At 48.6% G+C, this 15,121-nt stretch overlaps 1 protein-coding gene across 2 annotated transcripts in view; it reads right to left on the reverse strand.

Moving 5' to 3' along the window:
* Positions 1 to 3,342: 3,342 nt before the first annotated feature.
* Positions 3,343 to 15,121, reverse strand: part of LOC147109585 (sushi domain-containing protein 6-like) — a 61,700-nt gene continuing 49,921 nt past the window's right edge. Inside the window, exons 3-6 of one of the 2 annotated variants that reach the window (XM_086003642.1) lie at positions 14,502 to 14,696; positions 11,135 to 11,273; positions 9,820 to 10,235; positions 3,343 to 7,214 (exon numbers count right to left, since the gene is read on the reverse strand). In XM_086003642.1, the coding sequence (XP_085859768.1) occupies positions 7,189 to 7,214; positions 9,820 to 10,235; positions 11,135 to 11,273; positions 14,502 to 14,696 (776 nt within the window). In that variant the 3' untranslated portion in view covers positions 3,343 to 7,188. Of the gene's footprint in view, positions 7,215 to 9,819; positions 10,236 to 11,134; positions 11,274 to 14,501; positions 14,700 to 15,121 lie in introns of both variants that reach the window. The other variant, XM_086003641.1, reaches the window with a different exon arrangement.

Consider the following 15,121-nt stretch of genomic DNA (forward strand, 5'->3'; position numbering starts at 1 on the left):
CAGGGTATAGTAGCATAGTGGTTATATTGCTGGACGAGTATTCCAGAGGCCTGGACTAATAATCTTGAGTGACTCTAGAGCATTTATCAATAAAATCTGTTGGATTGTTGTAAAAACTCAGTTGGTTCATATAGTTTCCTTTCCAAAAGGACTTTAATGTGACTCCAATTCCACACCAACATGGTTGTCTCTTAATTGCCCTCTGAAGCGGCCTAGCAAGCCACTCTGTTGTATCACCTAGGGTAATGAGGGATGGGACTTGATGCTTGCCTTGCCAGCGATGACCACCATGCTGTTGGGTAGGAAGTTCAGAATATTTGCGATCAGGGAATCTTGAAGCAGTTGAAGAGTGTATAGAACTAGGAGGAACAAGGGGAAAGTATTGATAAATTAGAGAGACAAAGGCTGTAAATGATTTGTAGCCACATCACATCACATCACCTGGTTCAATATGAATGATGTGATGTAAAACTAGTAATTCCAACTTTGGTGTCCGTTTTTAGTTATGGGCTATGTTTTGTCAGTCTGCAAGGGAAAGAGTCCAACAGTGAACAAAATGGGACTCATTCCTCAGAGGATCATTATTTGAACTCACTCCTTTCTGTAAATGAATTTGATGATTTTCACTTGAGATGCTCAACAAAGTAGACATGTCATTTGGGAGGGAGATGAGTAAGGAATACCCACCTCTTCCCCCACAAAGAAGGGATCCCTTGACCCTTTTGCATGAAAATCAGTTGAAGGGTTTTAAAAACAAGCAAATGGCAATGGTATTAAAGTTGAGATTGGTGAGGTCACAGCTGTGGCTCAGTTGGTAGCACACTTGCTTCCAAGTCAGAAGGTCAATTTCAAAGAAGAGCAGGGGAGTTCTTCCTGGTGTCCTGGCCAATATTTATCCCGCAATCAACATCACTAAAGCAGATAATCTGGCCTTTTCTTGGTGCTGTTTGTGGCATCTTGTTGTGCACAAATTACAACTGTGTTTCCTACATTACAACAGTGACTACACTTCAAAAAGGACTTAATTGGCTGTAAAGTGCTTGGGAATGTCTTGATATGAAAGGAGCCACATAAATGCAAGTTGTTACTGACTGTGCAAAATTTCTCAGCCTGTTGGCATGATTTCTTGATAGTTGGGAGGCTCCAAAGTCACATCCCTAACCCTGCTTGTTGACATTGGATCCATTCCATCAAACATAGAGACACTTCCTGTCGTTGACGTCAGGGAGGGAGCCTGTACTAAGTTTTTCTGTGGTTTCCTTGTTAAGTTGGTGTAAGAATGTAGATGTGTTAAATTAATGTAATCAAATTGTTTTAAACTGCTCGCAAATCCTGGGGTAGAGTTTGCGCTTTGGGGACAATTGGAAAATTTTGCACTCATTACACTTGAAATTGCGCTGGTTAGGTTACACTTCAAGTTTCCACTAAACTTCATTTGCATAATCAAACATATCTTCCATGAGGAGGTCCCGCGCATGCTGCTCACAATCTATTGCCGCTGGGATGGGCCGTGCACGGAAAAAGAATTGGTGACCATTGTTCCTGAACCAGCGTAATCTCACAATTGCGACCTGGGGCTGTTGCCAATTCTGGGCTGGGGTCTGATTCAGGCAAATTGAATTTTGACAGGCTTTTATTACAGGAGACGGAAAGAGTACCGAAGAAGAAATTTTCATTGCCATGGAGGATATTTCCTTTGCAATAAAGATTGGAAGAGATAAGACATCAAAGGCTGACAGCAACTGTGTCAACAGGGCACACACGGGGAGGTAGTGATATCTTATCCACACAGAAGAGCAAAGGCAATATCTCCTGGGGTATGTATTATGGATACCTAGATCTTATACACCCTCCTGTGATCGGAGCGCTCCTCCAATTATGGCCTCCTGCCTATCCCCAATTTTCATCTCTCCCATTGGCCTTCAGCTGCCTAGGCCCCAAGCTCAAATTCACTGCCTCGCTACCTCTCTTTCCTCCTTTTAAGACACTCCTTAAAACCTACCTCTGACCAAGCTTTTGGTCACCTGTCATAATATCTCACGTGGCTCAGTGTCAAATTTTGTTTGATAATCGCTCCTGTAAAGCACCGAGTCATTTTACTACATTAACCCGTAACAACTTGTATTACGTTTCATTATCTCATTGACTTGATTTAATAAAAAAAAGTATTAACCTGACATTTGAGTGTTTCCCCTACTCCTTGAAATAGTATTAGAGGTATGACAATATCCTATAACACCTCCACATAAGGGAAATAGGACAATATCCTATATAAATCAAATGGAGGGAGTCAAAATAGCTTCTGAATAGAGGTTTCAGGGGAAAAGATTGAAAATATTAGCCAGAGGCCTACTGAGAAAATGAAGTGTTAGAGGTAAAAGAGAGAACAATGAACTAAAGAGTAAAGGCCAAAAAAACTTAGCGCTAACAATATAATTGAACAATGTGAAGAAAATGGTAAGATGTAAATCAAAAGAAGAAATGATACTGAAGAACTGTGCAAAAATCAGACAGAGTCTCAAAGAACTCACTCCTGTGGAACTGAGCTCAGTGACACCATTTTGTGTTTGGTCAGCTAGGTATCGGGATGGCAGAATCCAGTCACTATGATGGAGAGACTCGAAACCGTTGACGGAGTTTCCTTGTGCCTGATATGGAGTGCACACCCACTCCTTGTAGGAACATGTTCTGTAGCAACACATCCCCTGATGCATCAGCAGGTTACATATCCTGTCTAGTGCGGTACTGAGGCACAAAAGACCAGGACGATTTCAGGTTCAATTTCCAGGATGTGCTGAGTAAGGGCAGTACGAGAGGTCACACGTAAGGGAAGGGAAAGTAATAAATCAACTGCTCCTAATTATTACCCATTGACACCCCCTTCCCAAATGAAACCGAGTGTACCTAGTGTCAGCAGTGGCTCAGTTGCTAGCACTCTCACCTCTGCGTCAGTAATGGTTGTGGGCTCATGTCCCACTCCAGAAACTTCAGCACATAATCTAGGCCGACAGCACTGAGGGAGTGCTGCATTGTCAGGTGCTGTCTTTTGGACGAGATGTTAAACTGAGGCCCTGTCTGCCCTCTCAGGTGGGCATAAAGGATCCCATAGGACAATTCAAGGAGAGCTGGGGAGTTCTTCTGTGACCTGGCCAATGTTTATCCTTCAACCAACACCTAAAACATGATTTAATCATCACATTGCTGTTTGTGGGACCTTGCTGTGTGCAAATTGGCTGTCATGTTTCTTACATTACAACAGTGACTGCACTTCAAAAGTACATTATTGGCTGTAAAGCGCTTTGGGATATCCTGAAGTCGTGAAAGGTGCTATATAAATGCAAGTTCTTTCTTTTTATTTCACTTAAAGAGTAAATTTATTTAGAAATGCAGTTATATACATAGTACAATTAAACTTAAATTAACTTTGTACAAATATTAAAATACTATCTTCACACCCATTGCAATATACAGGATTCCAAAGAAACTTTAAAGCAAAAGCCAAAGATGCACAGGTTGAGTGACCTTGCCACATTCCACAGCTCCATTCCGTTACACTAACAGCCACGTCACAAGTAACCGCGCTCTTGCCTCTGCGTCAACAGCGGGACCACTGTACAACAGCATCCCGTTCCTCATTTAGGAAACATTGGAGAAATTATTTATTTATTTACAACAATGATAAAATGGTAAAATCTAAATCATCAATGCACACCTCCCCGCTACAGAGAGAGCCCGAGAAACAGATCTGTTACAAAAAAGCACTGGTTAATCCAAGTACAAGCTTTGGAACACATTCACGCAACACCTTGGCACAGGCACACGCAAAGCCTCTCAGACGACAGGGCAAGGAAGGTGGAAACACCAGGATCCAGTTATATCATGCTGCCGGTTTGAGACGGTCAGATCAGATCGTCAGCCGGTATAGGCTCATTTCTTCCCCAAAGAACGCGGTGAGAATGTGAAACTCGCTACCACAAGGGGTAGTTAAGGCGAATGGCATAGACGCATTTACGGGGAAGCTGGATAAGTATATATGAGGGAGAAAGGAATAGAAGGTTATGCTGTTAGGTTTAGATGAAGTAGGTTGGAGAGGAGGCTCATGTGGAGCATAAACACCAGCATGGATTAATTGGGCCAAATGGCTGTAATTTTTATGTAATTTCTCTGGGCGTCGACACTTGACCGGCCACTTTGGAGTGCGGGTGGGAGTATCCATACCATCTCCCCCAAAAAGACATTACAAATAAATCTCTGCTTCAGTTCATAATGGGCCCAGAAGGTCAAAGGGCACACCCGAGTGTTCTCATTCAACACTGCGATGGACCTCCACTCTCGTGCACCATCAAGCCTGAGTGGTCTGCAACAGCCTTCCCAAGAGTGCCTCACACTGCTATACCCCAACACTCGGGTCAACTGGATAGTTTAGGGAAGGACCACGGGGTGAGGGTCACAATCTCAAGTTATGCAATGACAGATCTAGGTTAGATGTGAGGAGGTGGCTTTTCTCAAGAGAAGCGGGCCTGTGGAACAGGCTGCTGGTTCGTGCGGTGAATGCCAATTAGCTGAATTCCTTCAAGTGAGAGCTGGACCTGTTTATAGCTGGGGCGGAGATCACCTCGTACAAGAGGTAGGTACCTGGTAACGTTAATCAGGGCCAGAGTGATCGCCTGGATTAGTTTCGATCGCCTAAGAGGGGTCGGGGAGGAATTTTCCAGATTTCCCCCTAATTAAGCTGGGTTTTATCTGTTTTTTCCCCAGGAGAGCACATGGTTTCCAGGTAGGCTGGAGTGCATCAGTATTGTGATCCACAAGGCATCGCAGTTGTGTGGGACAAGCTGAATGGATCAGAGGGTCTTTTCCGGCCCGTTATTTTTTGTACGTTCAGTTACCAGACTTCGAAGTTATGCTAAAGGAGTTAACGGATTAGGGGCATCCTTAGCAAAGTTCCCTTTAAGCTGCGCGCGTGTTGCGGCCACTCAATAATTTGCAAGGTCTCGCGCAGGCCACTCACAGGCTTTTACACTGGGAATACCGCACACGTGCATAAATTTAAAGAGACCACGCATTGAAAGAAACAGGCCGCACAGAACAAAGCACAGCTTAGAGGGAACATTGATCCTTAGATATAGGGAGGGTCATTGACCCACACACGGGAGGCTTCACAGCAAGTATCAGCAGGCTATTCCAACGCAGGGGACATCATGGCAGAGCCCAACACGTTCCCCCTCCCGAGGACCATACACATTTCCGGTTGGCGGTCAGCAGACGGCCATTAGCGAGGGCGTCCCTCACCTGCATTCTTCCCTCGCCATCCCAGCAACCCTCGCATGTTCCAATTTCTCTGGACTCTGAACACTTTGGTTTTATCACTGTGCAGCACCTAGATTTTAAAATTCTCATCCTTGTGTTCAAATCCCTCAAGGGCCTCACTCCTTCCCACCTCGCTATCCTCCTCCAGGGCACCAAGCTCTGGAATTCCCTATGTAAATCTCTCCTCCTTAAAACCTACCTCTTTGACCAAGCTTTTGGTCACCTGTCCTAATATCTCCTTATGTGGCTTGGTGTCAAATTTTGTCTGACAGCGCTCCTGTGAAGCGCCTTTGGAAGAATTACTATGTTAAAGATGCTACATAAATGTAAGTGTTCATGCTTTAGTTTGGGCCAGTTTTTTTTATTTGGGAAACATATCTACGCATCTTTACCTCCCTTCTTATTGTTGGAGCCTTGCCCTGGAATCCCACTTTTCCTGGCCCTTCAAATAAAGCAGAGGCCAATACAGGAGAAACACACACACACCATTCACATCAGCAAGGCAAAAAGAAAATATAGATTTCCACTTTCCCTTTATAAACTGCACAATGGCTGAGAATATCCACCGATATTTGGTATTCCTGCTATGGAGGACTGTAGGCATTAGGAGTGGGGATTTCAGATAGTGAGGTCCCAGTCCTCATTAGAGGTGCTTATCGATCTGCTGAGATGTTTCTGGGAGGGAGGGAGAGAGAGAGAGAGAGAGAGAGAGAGAGAGAGAGAGAAACAGATTCTCCGGTCATTATTACATCACTGTGGGAGCTTGCTGTGCGCAAATTGGCTGCCCGTATCCGATATTATAACAGTGACTACACTTCAAAAAGAAAAGTACTTCATTGGCTGTAAAGCGCTTTGGGACGTCCTGAGGTCATGAAAGGCATGTTATAAATGCAAGTTCTTTCTTTCGTGTTAAAGAAACCTATTCTCTTCCACCTTTTCCTCAGGCACGCTAGCATTTCCCGGTCACAGCTGTGTAGTTAGGGGGAAGCCCAGCCGCCAATCGATAGGCCACCTGCTAAAATGCTGGAGCTGGTTTTGCAGGGTTGAGAGCAGTTTATGGGGAGGCCAAAATGTACCAGGCACTGAGCATCTTTCTCCAGCAGTCAGCCACTAAACAACCCATCTCTGCTTGTCTTTCAGCGCAGCAGGGGTGCGCTTCACCAATCTGTTTGCGTCAGTTCCACCCCAGAGGTATCCCAGCAGAGGGGCACGCGTGCCTCACCATTGAACGCCTGCCTGTCTCATCCTGCACTGCACCCCCTCCCAACACTGGAAGAGACCACAAGAGGACTAGTGCTGGCAGTGACGGAGAAGCCCAGCTGGCCTCGGAGTCACGCGAAAGGGGCAAATCACTCCAGCGCCGGCCGGGAACTCGCATTCCAATGCCAAACTTTAACCTCGGCCAACGTTCCGAGTTGGCGAGTTAGCTCGAGAACTTGACATTTGTCAACATTCTGTCTGGTGCGGGGAAGTGGGGCCCGCCAGCCTATTGTAATGTGGAATGGGCAGCAGCGGAGGATGGTGGAGGCGGGGATGGCACCGAGGACCGAACCAGAGGTGGGGAAAAAGCGTTTAAAATGCGCAGTTCAAGCTACCACCCACTACCGAACGTCTAGTCTAAGTCCTGCGTCATGAAGGATGTTGGGGTTATCTGCCTATGAAGACAGCCTCTCCATAGCCGGAGTGTGCCCAGCAGAGTGTGGATAGTAACGTGTCCCTGTGAGTCACTCCCATACCGGGCTTCGGCGGGCGGGGCTTCTTTGCTCTGCTCCTGCTAAGGGGTTCGATGTGGAGTCAGTCAATCGAAGACGGAGAGTCGAGTGTTGAAGAGGATGAAGAGCAGGAGGAAGATGAGCAGGTCACCTCATACAGATGACTTTACGCATCCTTGAGCAAAGGAATATCTGAAACAAAAGGGAAGAGGGTTCAAGTTTTAAGAGTAAATGGATCAAAGGCCGAGCTAATTGCTCACAACCTTCTTCCAGCACACTCTCCCATGCGGAGCCTCTCAGGGGTGGGAAAGCAGCCTCCCCCCTCCCTATCTCTGTAACCTCCTCCTACAATCCTCTTATCCAACCACACTCCCTTCGCCCCACCATTGCCAGCTGTGCCTTCAGCTGCCTAGGTCCCAAGCTCTGGAATTCCTTCCATAAACCCTTCCACCTCTCCCTCCTCCTTGGAGACGTTCCTTAAAACCTACTTTTTTGACTAGGCTTTTGATTACCTGTCCTAATGTCTCCATGTCATTTTTTGTCTGATTATGCTCGTGTGAAGCGCCTTAGGACATTTTAATGTTAAACGCACTATATAAATGGAAATTGTATTTATCCCCCCATCCCAGCTCAGTTGAGGAATTGCAAATTCCCCAAGAACAGGATACGCACACACTGGGATTGAGAGAGAAAGAGAGAGCGAGAGATAGGTAAAGAGACATAGGGTAAGTGAGCAAGAAAGACAAAGAAATTTGGTCAAGTATTTTCAGCTTTCATATACAGTAAAATGGAGGTTCAATTAAGTGAAGGAGAGAGACATGCATTAAACAGAAGATCTCTGTGTTTTAAGTTAGTCAGCATTCAACAGTCACAGGCCCACTGAAGCCAGCAGAGAGAAAGAGAATACCAGATCTCACTGCACTCCAGCTGTCATGGATATCACCAGAAAGGGCTGCACTGAGCATGTGTTACAGGGACAAGCGATGCCTTTAAGAGGTGTGGCTGTGCTTGAGCTGCTTTCACATGGGCAGCAGATGGCAACATGCATGGCATCCAAAAAGAGGGGGGGTGGGGAAATCACAGATCAAGGAGGTAGGAGTCAATCCCAGCACGCACATCCTGCATAGCATCCGAGTGTGATGTGTGGCATTTGGGGGAAGGGGGAACAAATGGGTATGAAAGTGAACCCCAAAACAATGGCTTTCCAAAGGTCAATAGGTTTTCCAATAAGAGTGTCGACCCTGAATATGACCCCCAATCTGAAGGATTTCGGGAGTGGAATATATTGTGTGGAGTCGGCCAAACCATCCCGAAATGGCAAGAAATGTAAATGCCCCCACTCAACTTTACCATTAGTACCTTGGGTTGAGGGTTGTTAATGATTTGCAAAGCATTTCAGTTTTTGGGACAGAAAAACACTGTGGGTGGGGAGAAGAGACTGGGTCGCCAAGTGAGTTAGGGCGGCCCTTTGGGATCCGGATACCAATCCGACGCAGAGTGACTGGATGAAAATCTGATCTCCTCTGCTGGCTGTTTGAGTCCTATTGGATGCTCCTCCACACTCCAGATTAATTTGACAGGGAGCATGAGTGTCAGATAGGTTCAAGGATTGCCCCTGTGAGAAAGGCAATGTGGTGCAGTGTGGACGCTCATCTGATGTTGGGCTTGAGGATTAGCGACAGTGAAGGGAACATTACTCTGCATCCAACTCATCCTTGACACGAGCAGAATTTGTAGAGAGAACCTAAGCTATTTACCTGCCCTGGGAGTGTGTGATGGGACAGTGTAGAGGGAGCTTTACTCTGTATCTAACCCGTGCTGTACCTGCCCTGGGAGTGTTTGGTGGGACAGTGTTGACGGAGGTTTGCCCAGTGGATGAAAGCATGCTGGGTTGGTGAAAAATGGCTCCCTGATCTTGTTGAGGGCAATAAAAGATGGCTAAAAAGTGAGCCATGTAGCTTAATAACAGGAGCGTATCTTGAGCTCATCCAAGACTCTGCTGCCTGTATGCTAACTCGCACAAGTTCTGTTCACCCATCACCCCTGTGGTTGCTGACTTACATTGCTTCCGGATCTGCCAATGCTTCAATTTTACAACCCTCCAACCCTCTTGCACATGGGGGGCATGGTGGCATAGTGGTTAGCACTGTTGCCTCACAGCGCCAGGGACCCGGGTTCAAATCTGGCCTCGGGCGACTGTCTGTGTGGAGTTTGCACATTCTCCCTGTGTCTGCGTGGGTTTTCTCCGGGTGCTCCGGTTTCCTCCCACAGTCCAAAGATGTGCAGGTTAGGTTGATTTGGCTATGATAAATTGACCCTTAGTGTTAGGGGATTAAATACATGGGGTTACGGGGATAGGGTGGGATATGTGTCGGTGCAGGCTCGATGGGCCGAAATGGCCTCTATCTGCACTGTAGATTCTGTGATTCTGTGATCCCCGATTTTTATCACTCCCACCATTGGCGGCCGTGCTTTCAGCTGCCTAGGCCCTAAGCTTTGCCCTAAGAATTCCATCACTAAACCTCTCCACCTCTCTCTCCTCCTTTAAGACCTACCTCTGACCAAGCTTTTAGCCTCCTCTCCTAATAATATCTCATGTGGCTCAGTGTTAAATTTTGTCCGATAACGGTCCTGTGAAGCACCTTGGGATGTTTTATGTTAAAGGTGCTATATAAATGCAAGTTGTTGTTATCCAAACTCATCCCAACCAGGAGTTAGTGGACCACCCAATTCATCCTCCCCTTCTTCAGTCAAAGTCCTACAAAAAAGTCCAGACCTGTAGGAGGCGCCCACTTACCATCAGTAGATCCCACAGGGGAAGCGAGGGACAGAAGACTCTGTACGTCACTGCTCTCCGAGTCCTGAGTATCCGAAGACCGCGACAGCCTCAGTGCAGATCTGCGGGAGTGCGCAGGCGAGGAGAAGGCAGGCTGATGAATCAAAACAGTCTCTGAGCGGCTGCCGCTGCCATGGGCTTCACCGTCCGTGGGGCTTCCCGGGCAGTCGTCGGCACCTCTGCTGTGGCGAGCGCCCTCCCCTGGAGCCTCCCCTCCTGGGACCGGCCCCTCCGCCATGACGATCTGTACACGGGAACCCGAAGGCGGGATGGCAGCTCCTGAACTGCCGTACACGGCTTCTTCATAAGAGGGCAGCGAGACGGGAACCCCGTCCACCACAATGGACACTTGATCCCCCGACACTCCCTGATCTCGCCTGGGGACAGAGACAGAGACACACACATGGTTAGGCCAAGCAGGATTTTCACATTGACCCGGAACCTCAGGAAACCTCGAGGAACATTAGAAACAGGAGGAGGCCATTCTGCCCCTCGAGCTTGTTCAACCATTCAATTAGATCATGGCTGATCCGTGCGTTAACTCCATCTACCCACCCTGGCTCCCTAACCGTGCCCATACTCACATCCATCCCGCACCCCCACCCCCCCAGTGTCCCATCCCCCCCCCCACCCAGTGTCCCAGACTCACATTCCCCCCCCCCCACCCAGTGTCCCAGACTCACATTTCCCCCCCCCCCCCCACAGTGTCCCAGACTCACAATCCACCCCCCGTGTCCCAGACTCACATTCCACCCCCCCCCCCCATTGTCCCAGACTCACATTTCTCCCCCGCACCGCACCCGCGTCCCAGACTCACCCCCCCCCCCCGCGTCCCAGACTCACCCCCCCCCCGCGTCCCAGACTCACCCCCCCCCGCGTCCCAGACTCACCCCCCCCCCCGCGTCCCAGACTCACCCCCCCCCCCCCGCGTCCCAGACTCACCCCCCCCCCCCCGCGTCCCAGACTCACATTTCCCCCCCGCCGCCCCCCCCCATGTCCCAGACTCACATTCCCCCCCAGTGTCCCAGTCCCAGACGCACATTCCCTAACACCGCCCCCCCCCCGGTGTCCCAGACTCACATTCCCTACCCCCCCCCCCCCCAGTGTCCCAGACTCACATTCTCCCCCCCCCCCACGTGTCCCAGACTCACATTCCAACCCCCCCCCCCCCCCCCGACGCCCCCCCACCCCCCGCGTGTCCCAGACTCACATTCTCCGCCCCCCCCACCCCCTGGTGTCCCAGATTCTCATTCCCCGCTGCTCGCTCTTCACTCACCTGTTGTGGTGAAATGATTTCAGTTTTGGTTGCAGTAAAACAAATAAAACCACCAGGAGGAGGATCAGAGCGACCGAGCTGGCAGTGGATGCAACGATCGACAGTGTCGGGACTCCAATACTTGCCCCGGTGTCTTTACCTAAACAGAGGAAGTTAAATAGAACGAGAGCACCTTTTCAACATCTGTAAACCAGGACCATGCCAGCAATTACCAATGCCGTGTGTCCAATAATCTAAGGTACTCTGCAAATCAGGCTGAGGGGGTTTCTGCACATCGGAATCAATATTTAAAAAAACCACAATCCATTTCCAGGTAGACTGATCCCATCTACAGCAATGGCCTAGACATCAGATGTGCACATAGTTGGGCTCACGCGGAGGAGGCGGGGGGAGTTCAGGGTACATGCCCTGTGCCTGAATGGCAGGGCCAGAGACACTCCTGACAGTGGGCCTCATTATAATGGAGCCAGCGAAGAGGAGGGGCTGCTGCCAGAATCACAGTGACCCTCAGGTAAATGGGTTGCGGGGGGGGGGCGCAGTTGGGTTTGGGCCAGCGACCATGAGAGGGGGTCGGGAGCAGTGGCTATTGGGGTGGGGGGGGGGAAGAGGGTTGGGTGTTAAATTTGGGGCCAGGAGGAGCACTATATTGAAGTACGTTCATGTAAAAATAAAACTTGCCATGTAGGGAGCAGCCGATCCCTCGGCCTGGTTGCCCCGATTGTGAAGGCACTGGCCGACTCAGGGCAAACCAATCTTGAAGTGGGGGCCTCAAGCAGGTGTTCGGCACCTTCGTCGCATATGCAAAAGGCCTGCTTTCCCAAAATGGCGGTTGGCGGTCTTTCGGCCGGGACGGTGTGCACGCTTCCTGCCCATCATAATGGGGGCTTCATAGGCCAGTGAGCTGAAGCTGCTGGCGACTGGGATTCACAAGGAATCCTGAAGCACATTCTTATCCTCAGCGTACCTGCAGACCCAGGGACATTTCTGTCTCCCCCAGCCCTACTGGATTTTCAGCTCATTTCCCACATTACAACAGTGACTCCACTTCAATAGTACTTCATTGGCTGGAAAGCGCTTTGGGACGTCCGGTGGTCGTTGAAAGGCGCTGTGGAAAATGCAAGTCTTTCTTTCTTTCTCATGTACCATGACGCTGGAAGAACAATCAACCAGCAATTTACATTTATCAGGGGGACCTCGTCCAAAAAGACAGTCTCAGAAGTCGGCGCGTTGGAAGTGAAGGAATTGCCCGGGGGGTGGCGTTGAGGAAGAGAGGGGAGATTGAGGTCATAGTTGAAGGAATATGTTTTCAGGAGGCTTTTGAAGGCAGCGAGAGATGAAGCGTTCTCAGGACAGAATTCGAGAAGGCAGGAGTATAACGGCTGAAAGGTCAGCCTGTGATGGTGGAGCTGGAGGGAGCAAGAGTGGCTCGGAGTCAGAGCAGTGAAGTGTACAACTTGGAAGAAAAGCTTTGGGGTTGTGTTTTAACTCCGGGATGACCCCGGAGCAAGAGGGAAATGTAGCCTCAGAGAGGGATGTGGCATTACTTGAGGCATCAAGTCAGATGTGGTCATGAATGGCCAGTCTCAGGACAGATGTGCAGGAGACAAACCTCAAGCAACTGCACCAGGTACCAATGTTCCCGCTAATTTTTTTTTTTTTTTTTTTTTTTTTTTTTTTTTAAACGGGGGGGGGGGAAAAGAGAGACAGAAAGAATTTTTTTTTTTTTTTTTTTTTTTTTTAAATTTGACATTTTAAAAATCTCTCAAAACAATTCACATCCTGAAGGAATGACTCCACACTTCCAATTGCTCGCTTTCTGGGCCAGGGAGGTTGATTGGCCATCATTAACAATTATCAAGTCGTTAAACAGGTACTTGTGCTACTAATTACCAGGCTTCACGTTCATTGGCGAGTTTAATGGGCAATTAATGTGCAAATGAAGCAACTTCATGAAACGCACGGGGAGGTTAAGCGCGAGCTGCCGTTTTCACAAAGCTAATGGCGGAGCGGCGCAAATCGTCCGGTGACTCGTGGTGATTCACGGAGTATCCCTTCCTCGCCACAAGTTGCTGGACGATTTGCGCCTCGTTCAGACGCCATTATATTTTCAGCAAAATCCAGTTGGTGACATGGCTCCATTTTGTGTCACGCTGGCCCTAAAAACACTGGATTTTTTTTCCCCCCCTGTACCACTCGGTGACCAAAAGATATCAGAATGGGGATAGAGAGTGGGGTGAAGGGTCAAGAAATGCCGAGGCCTGTGGGATTGGCGCAGCTAGCAACGGTACAACTGGGGTGAAATCCTAGCTGTAGGTTGGGAGATGAAGGGAGATTTTTGGAGGAGTGAGCTGTAATCTCATGCAGCAAATCATCCTTTGTGACCTTGGGCGTTGATCGTAATCTTTAGTAAATCTGCAAGCGTTTTTGAACTAATTATTGATATATTACTCTTAATATAGAGGCAGGACTGCTAAATATTATTACAAAATTTACATTCGGGGCCGAGTGCTGGTCAGCAAACCTGGAGAGATGGTTGATGGGTTAACCAAGTTCTCGTTGCATGGGCAATCAAGAGTCCGGTAGTGCAGTGGTTATGTTACTGGACCAGGAATCCAGAGACCACAAGTCCAAATCCCACCATGGCAGTCTAAGAATTTTAATTCAATTTTTAAAAACTGGAAATAAAAAGCTGGTATCAAAAACCGAGGCCCCGTCTACCCTCTCAGGTGGACATAAAAGATCCCACGGCATTATTCAAAGAAAAGCAGGGGAGTTCTCCTCTGTGTCCTGGCCAACATTATCTTATTGATGGATGCTGTGCGCAATTTGGCTGCCTCGAATTTAGAAGAATGAGAGGTGATCTTATTGAAACATATAAGATACTGAGGGGGCTCAACAAGGTAGACGCAGAGAGGATGTTTCCCCTCGTGGGGAAATCTAGAACTCGGGGGCACAGTTTCAGAATAAAGGGGCGCCCTTTTAGAACTGAGATGAGGAGGAATTTCTTCTCTCAGAGGGTCGTAAATCTGTGGAATTCTCTGCCCCAGAGAGCTGTGGAGGCTGGGTCATTAAATACATTTAAGGTGGAGAGAGACAAATTTTTGCAAGATAAGGGAGCGAAGGGTTATGGGGAGCGGGCAGGGAAGTGGCTTTGAGCCCAAGATCAGCCGTGATCTTATTGAATGGTGGAGCAGGCTCGAGGGGCCAAGTGGCCTATTCCTGCTCCTATTTCTTATGTTTCCTACATTACAACTTCAAAAAGTACTTCATTGGCTGTAAAGCAATTTGAGACGTCCCGTGGTCGTGAAAGGCGCGATATATAAACGCAAGTTCATTCCGGGCTCCAGCAAGTGGCCCCAGCACTGACCTGGGTTCAGCCTGCAGCTGACCTCCATCGCGGGCTGCCACTCTCCATTTGCACAGGTCAGGTACTTGTAGTCTCCCTTCAGTGTGTAGCCCTCATCACAGAAGTACTCGATGACCGTGGTGGCCACAAAGTTGTCGCAGGGCGAGGGGTGACACGCGAAGCCACCATTTTCTGGTTGCAATGGCTGCCGACAGTCTGCTGAGAACAAAAAAAAGACAGAAATCATTGAATGGCGGATTTACTAACTGCTCTTTAAAATGCAAACGTGAGGGTCAGAGCTGGTCTTCCATCCCTGCTGCCCTTATTCTAACTCACACCAAGTCCCGTTCACCCATCACCCCTGACCTACATTGGCTCCTAGTCCGGCAACACCTCGATTTAAAAATTCTCATCTTCGTTTTCAAATTCCTCCATGGCCTCGCCCCTCACTATCTCTGTAAACTCCTCAAGCCCTACAACCCTCCGAGAGCTCTGCACTCCTCCAATTCTGGCTTTGTGCGCATCCCCGATTTTAAATGCATTGGCGGCGGCCGTACCTTCTGTTTCCTAGGTCCCAAGCTCTGGAATTCCCTCCCTAAACCACCCCGCCTCGCTTTCCTCCTTTAAGACACTCCTTAAAA

This window comes from Somniosus microcephalus, chromosome 12 (genome assembly GCF_052327205.1).
Source record: "Somniosus microcephalus isolate GS21.2 chromosome 12, FLI_Smic_1.0, whole genome shotgun sequence".
NCBI lineage: Eukaryota > Metazoa > Chordata > Chondrichthyes > Squaliformes > Somniosidae > Somniosus > Somniosus microcephalus.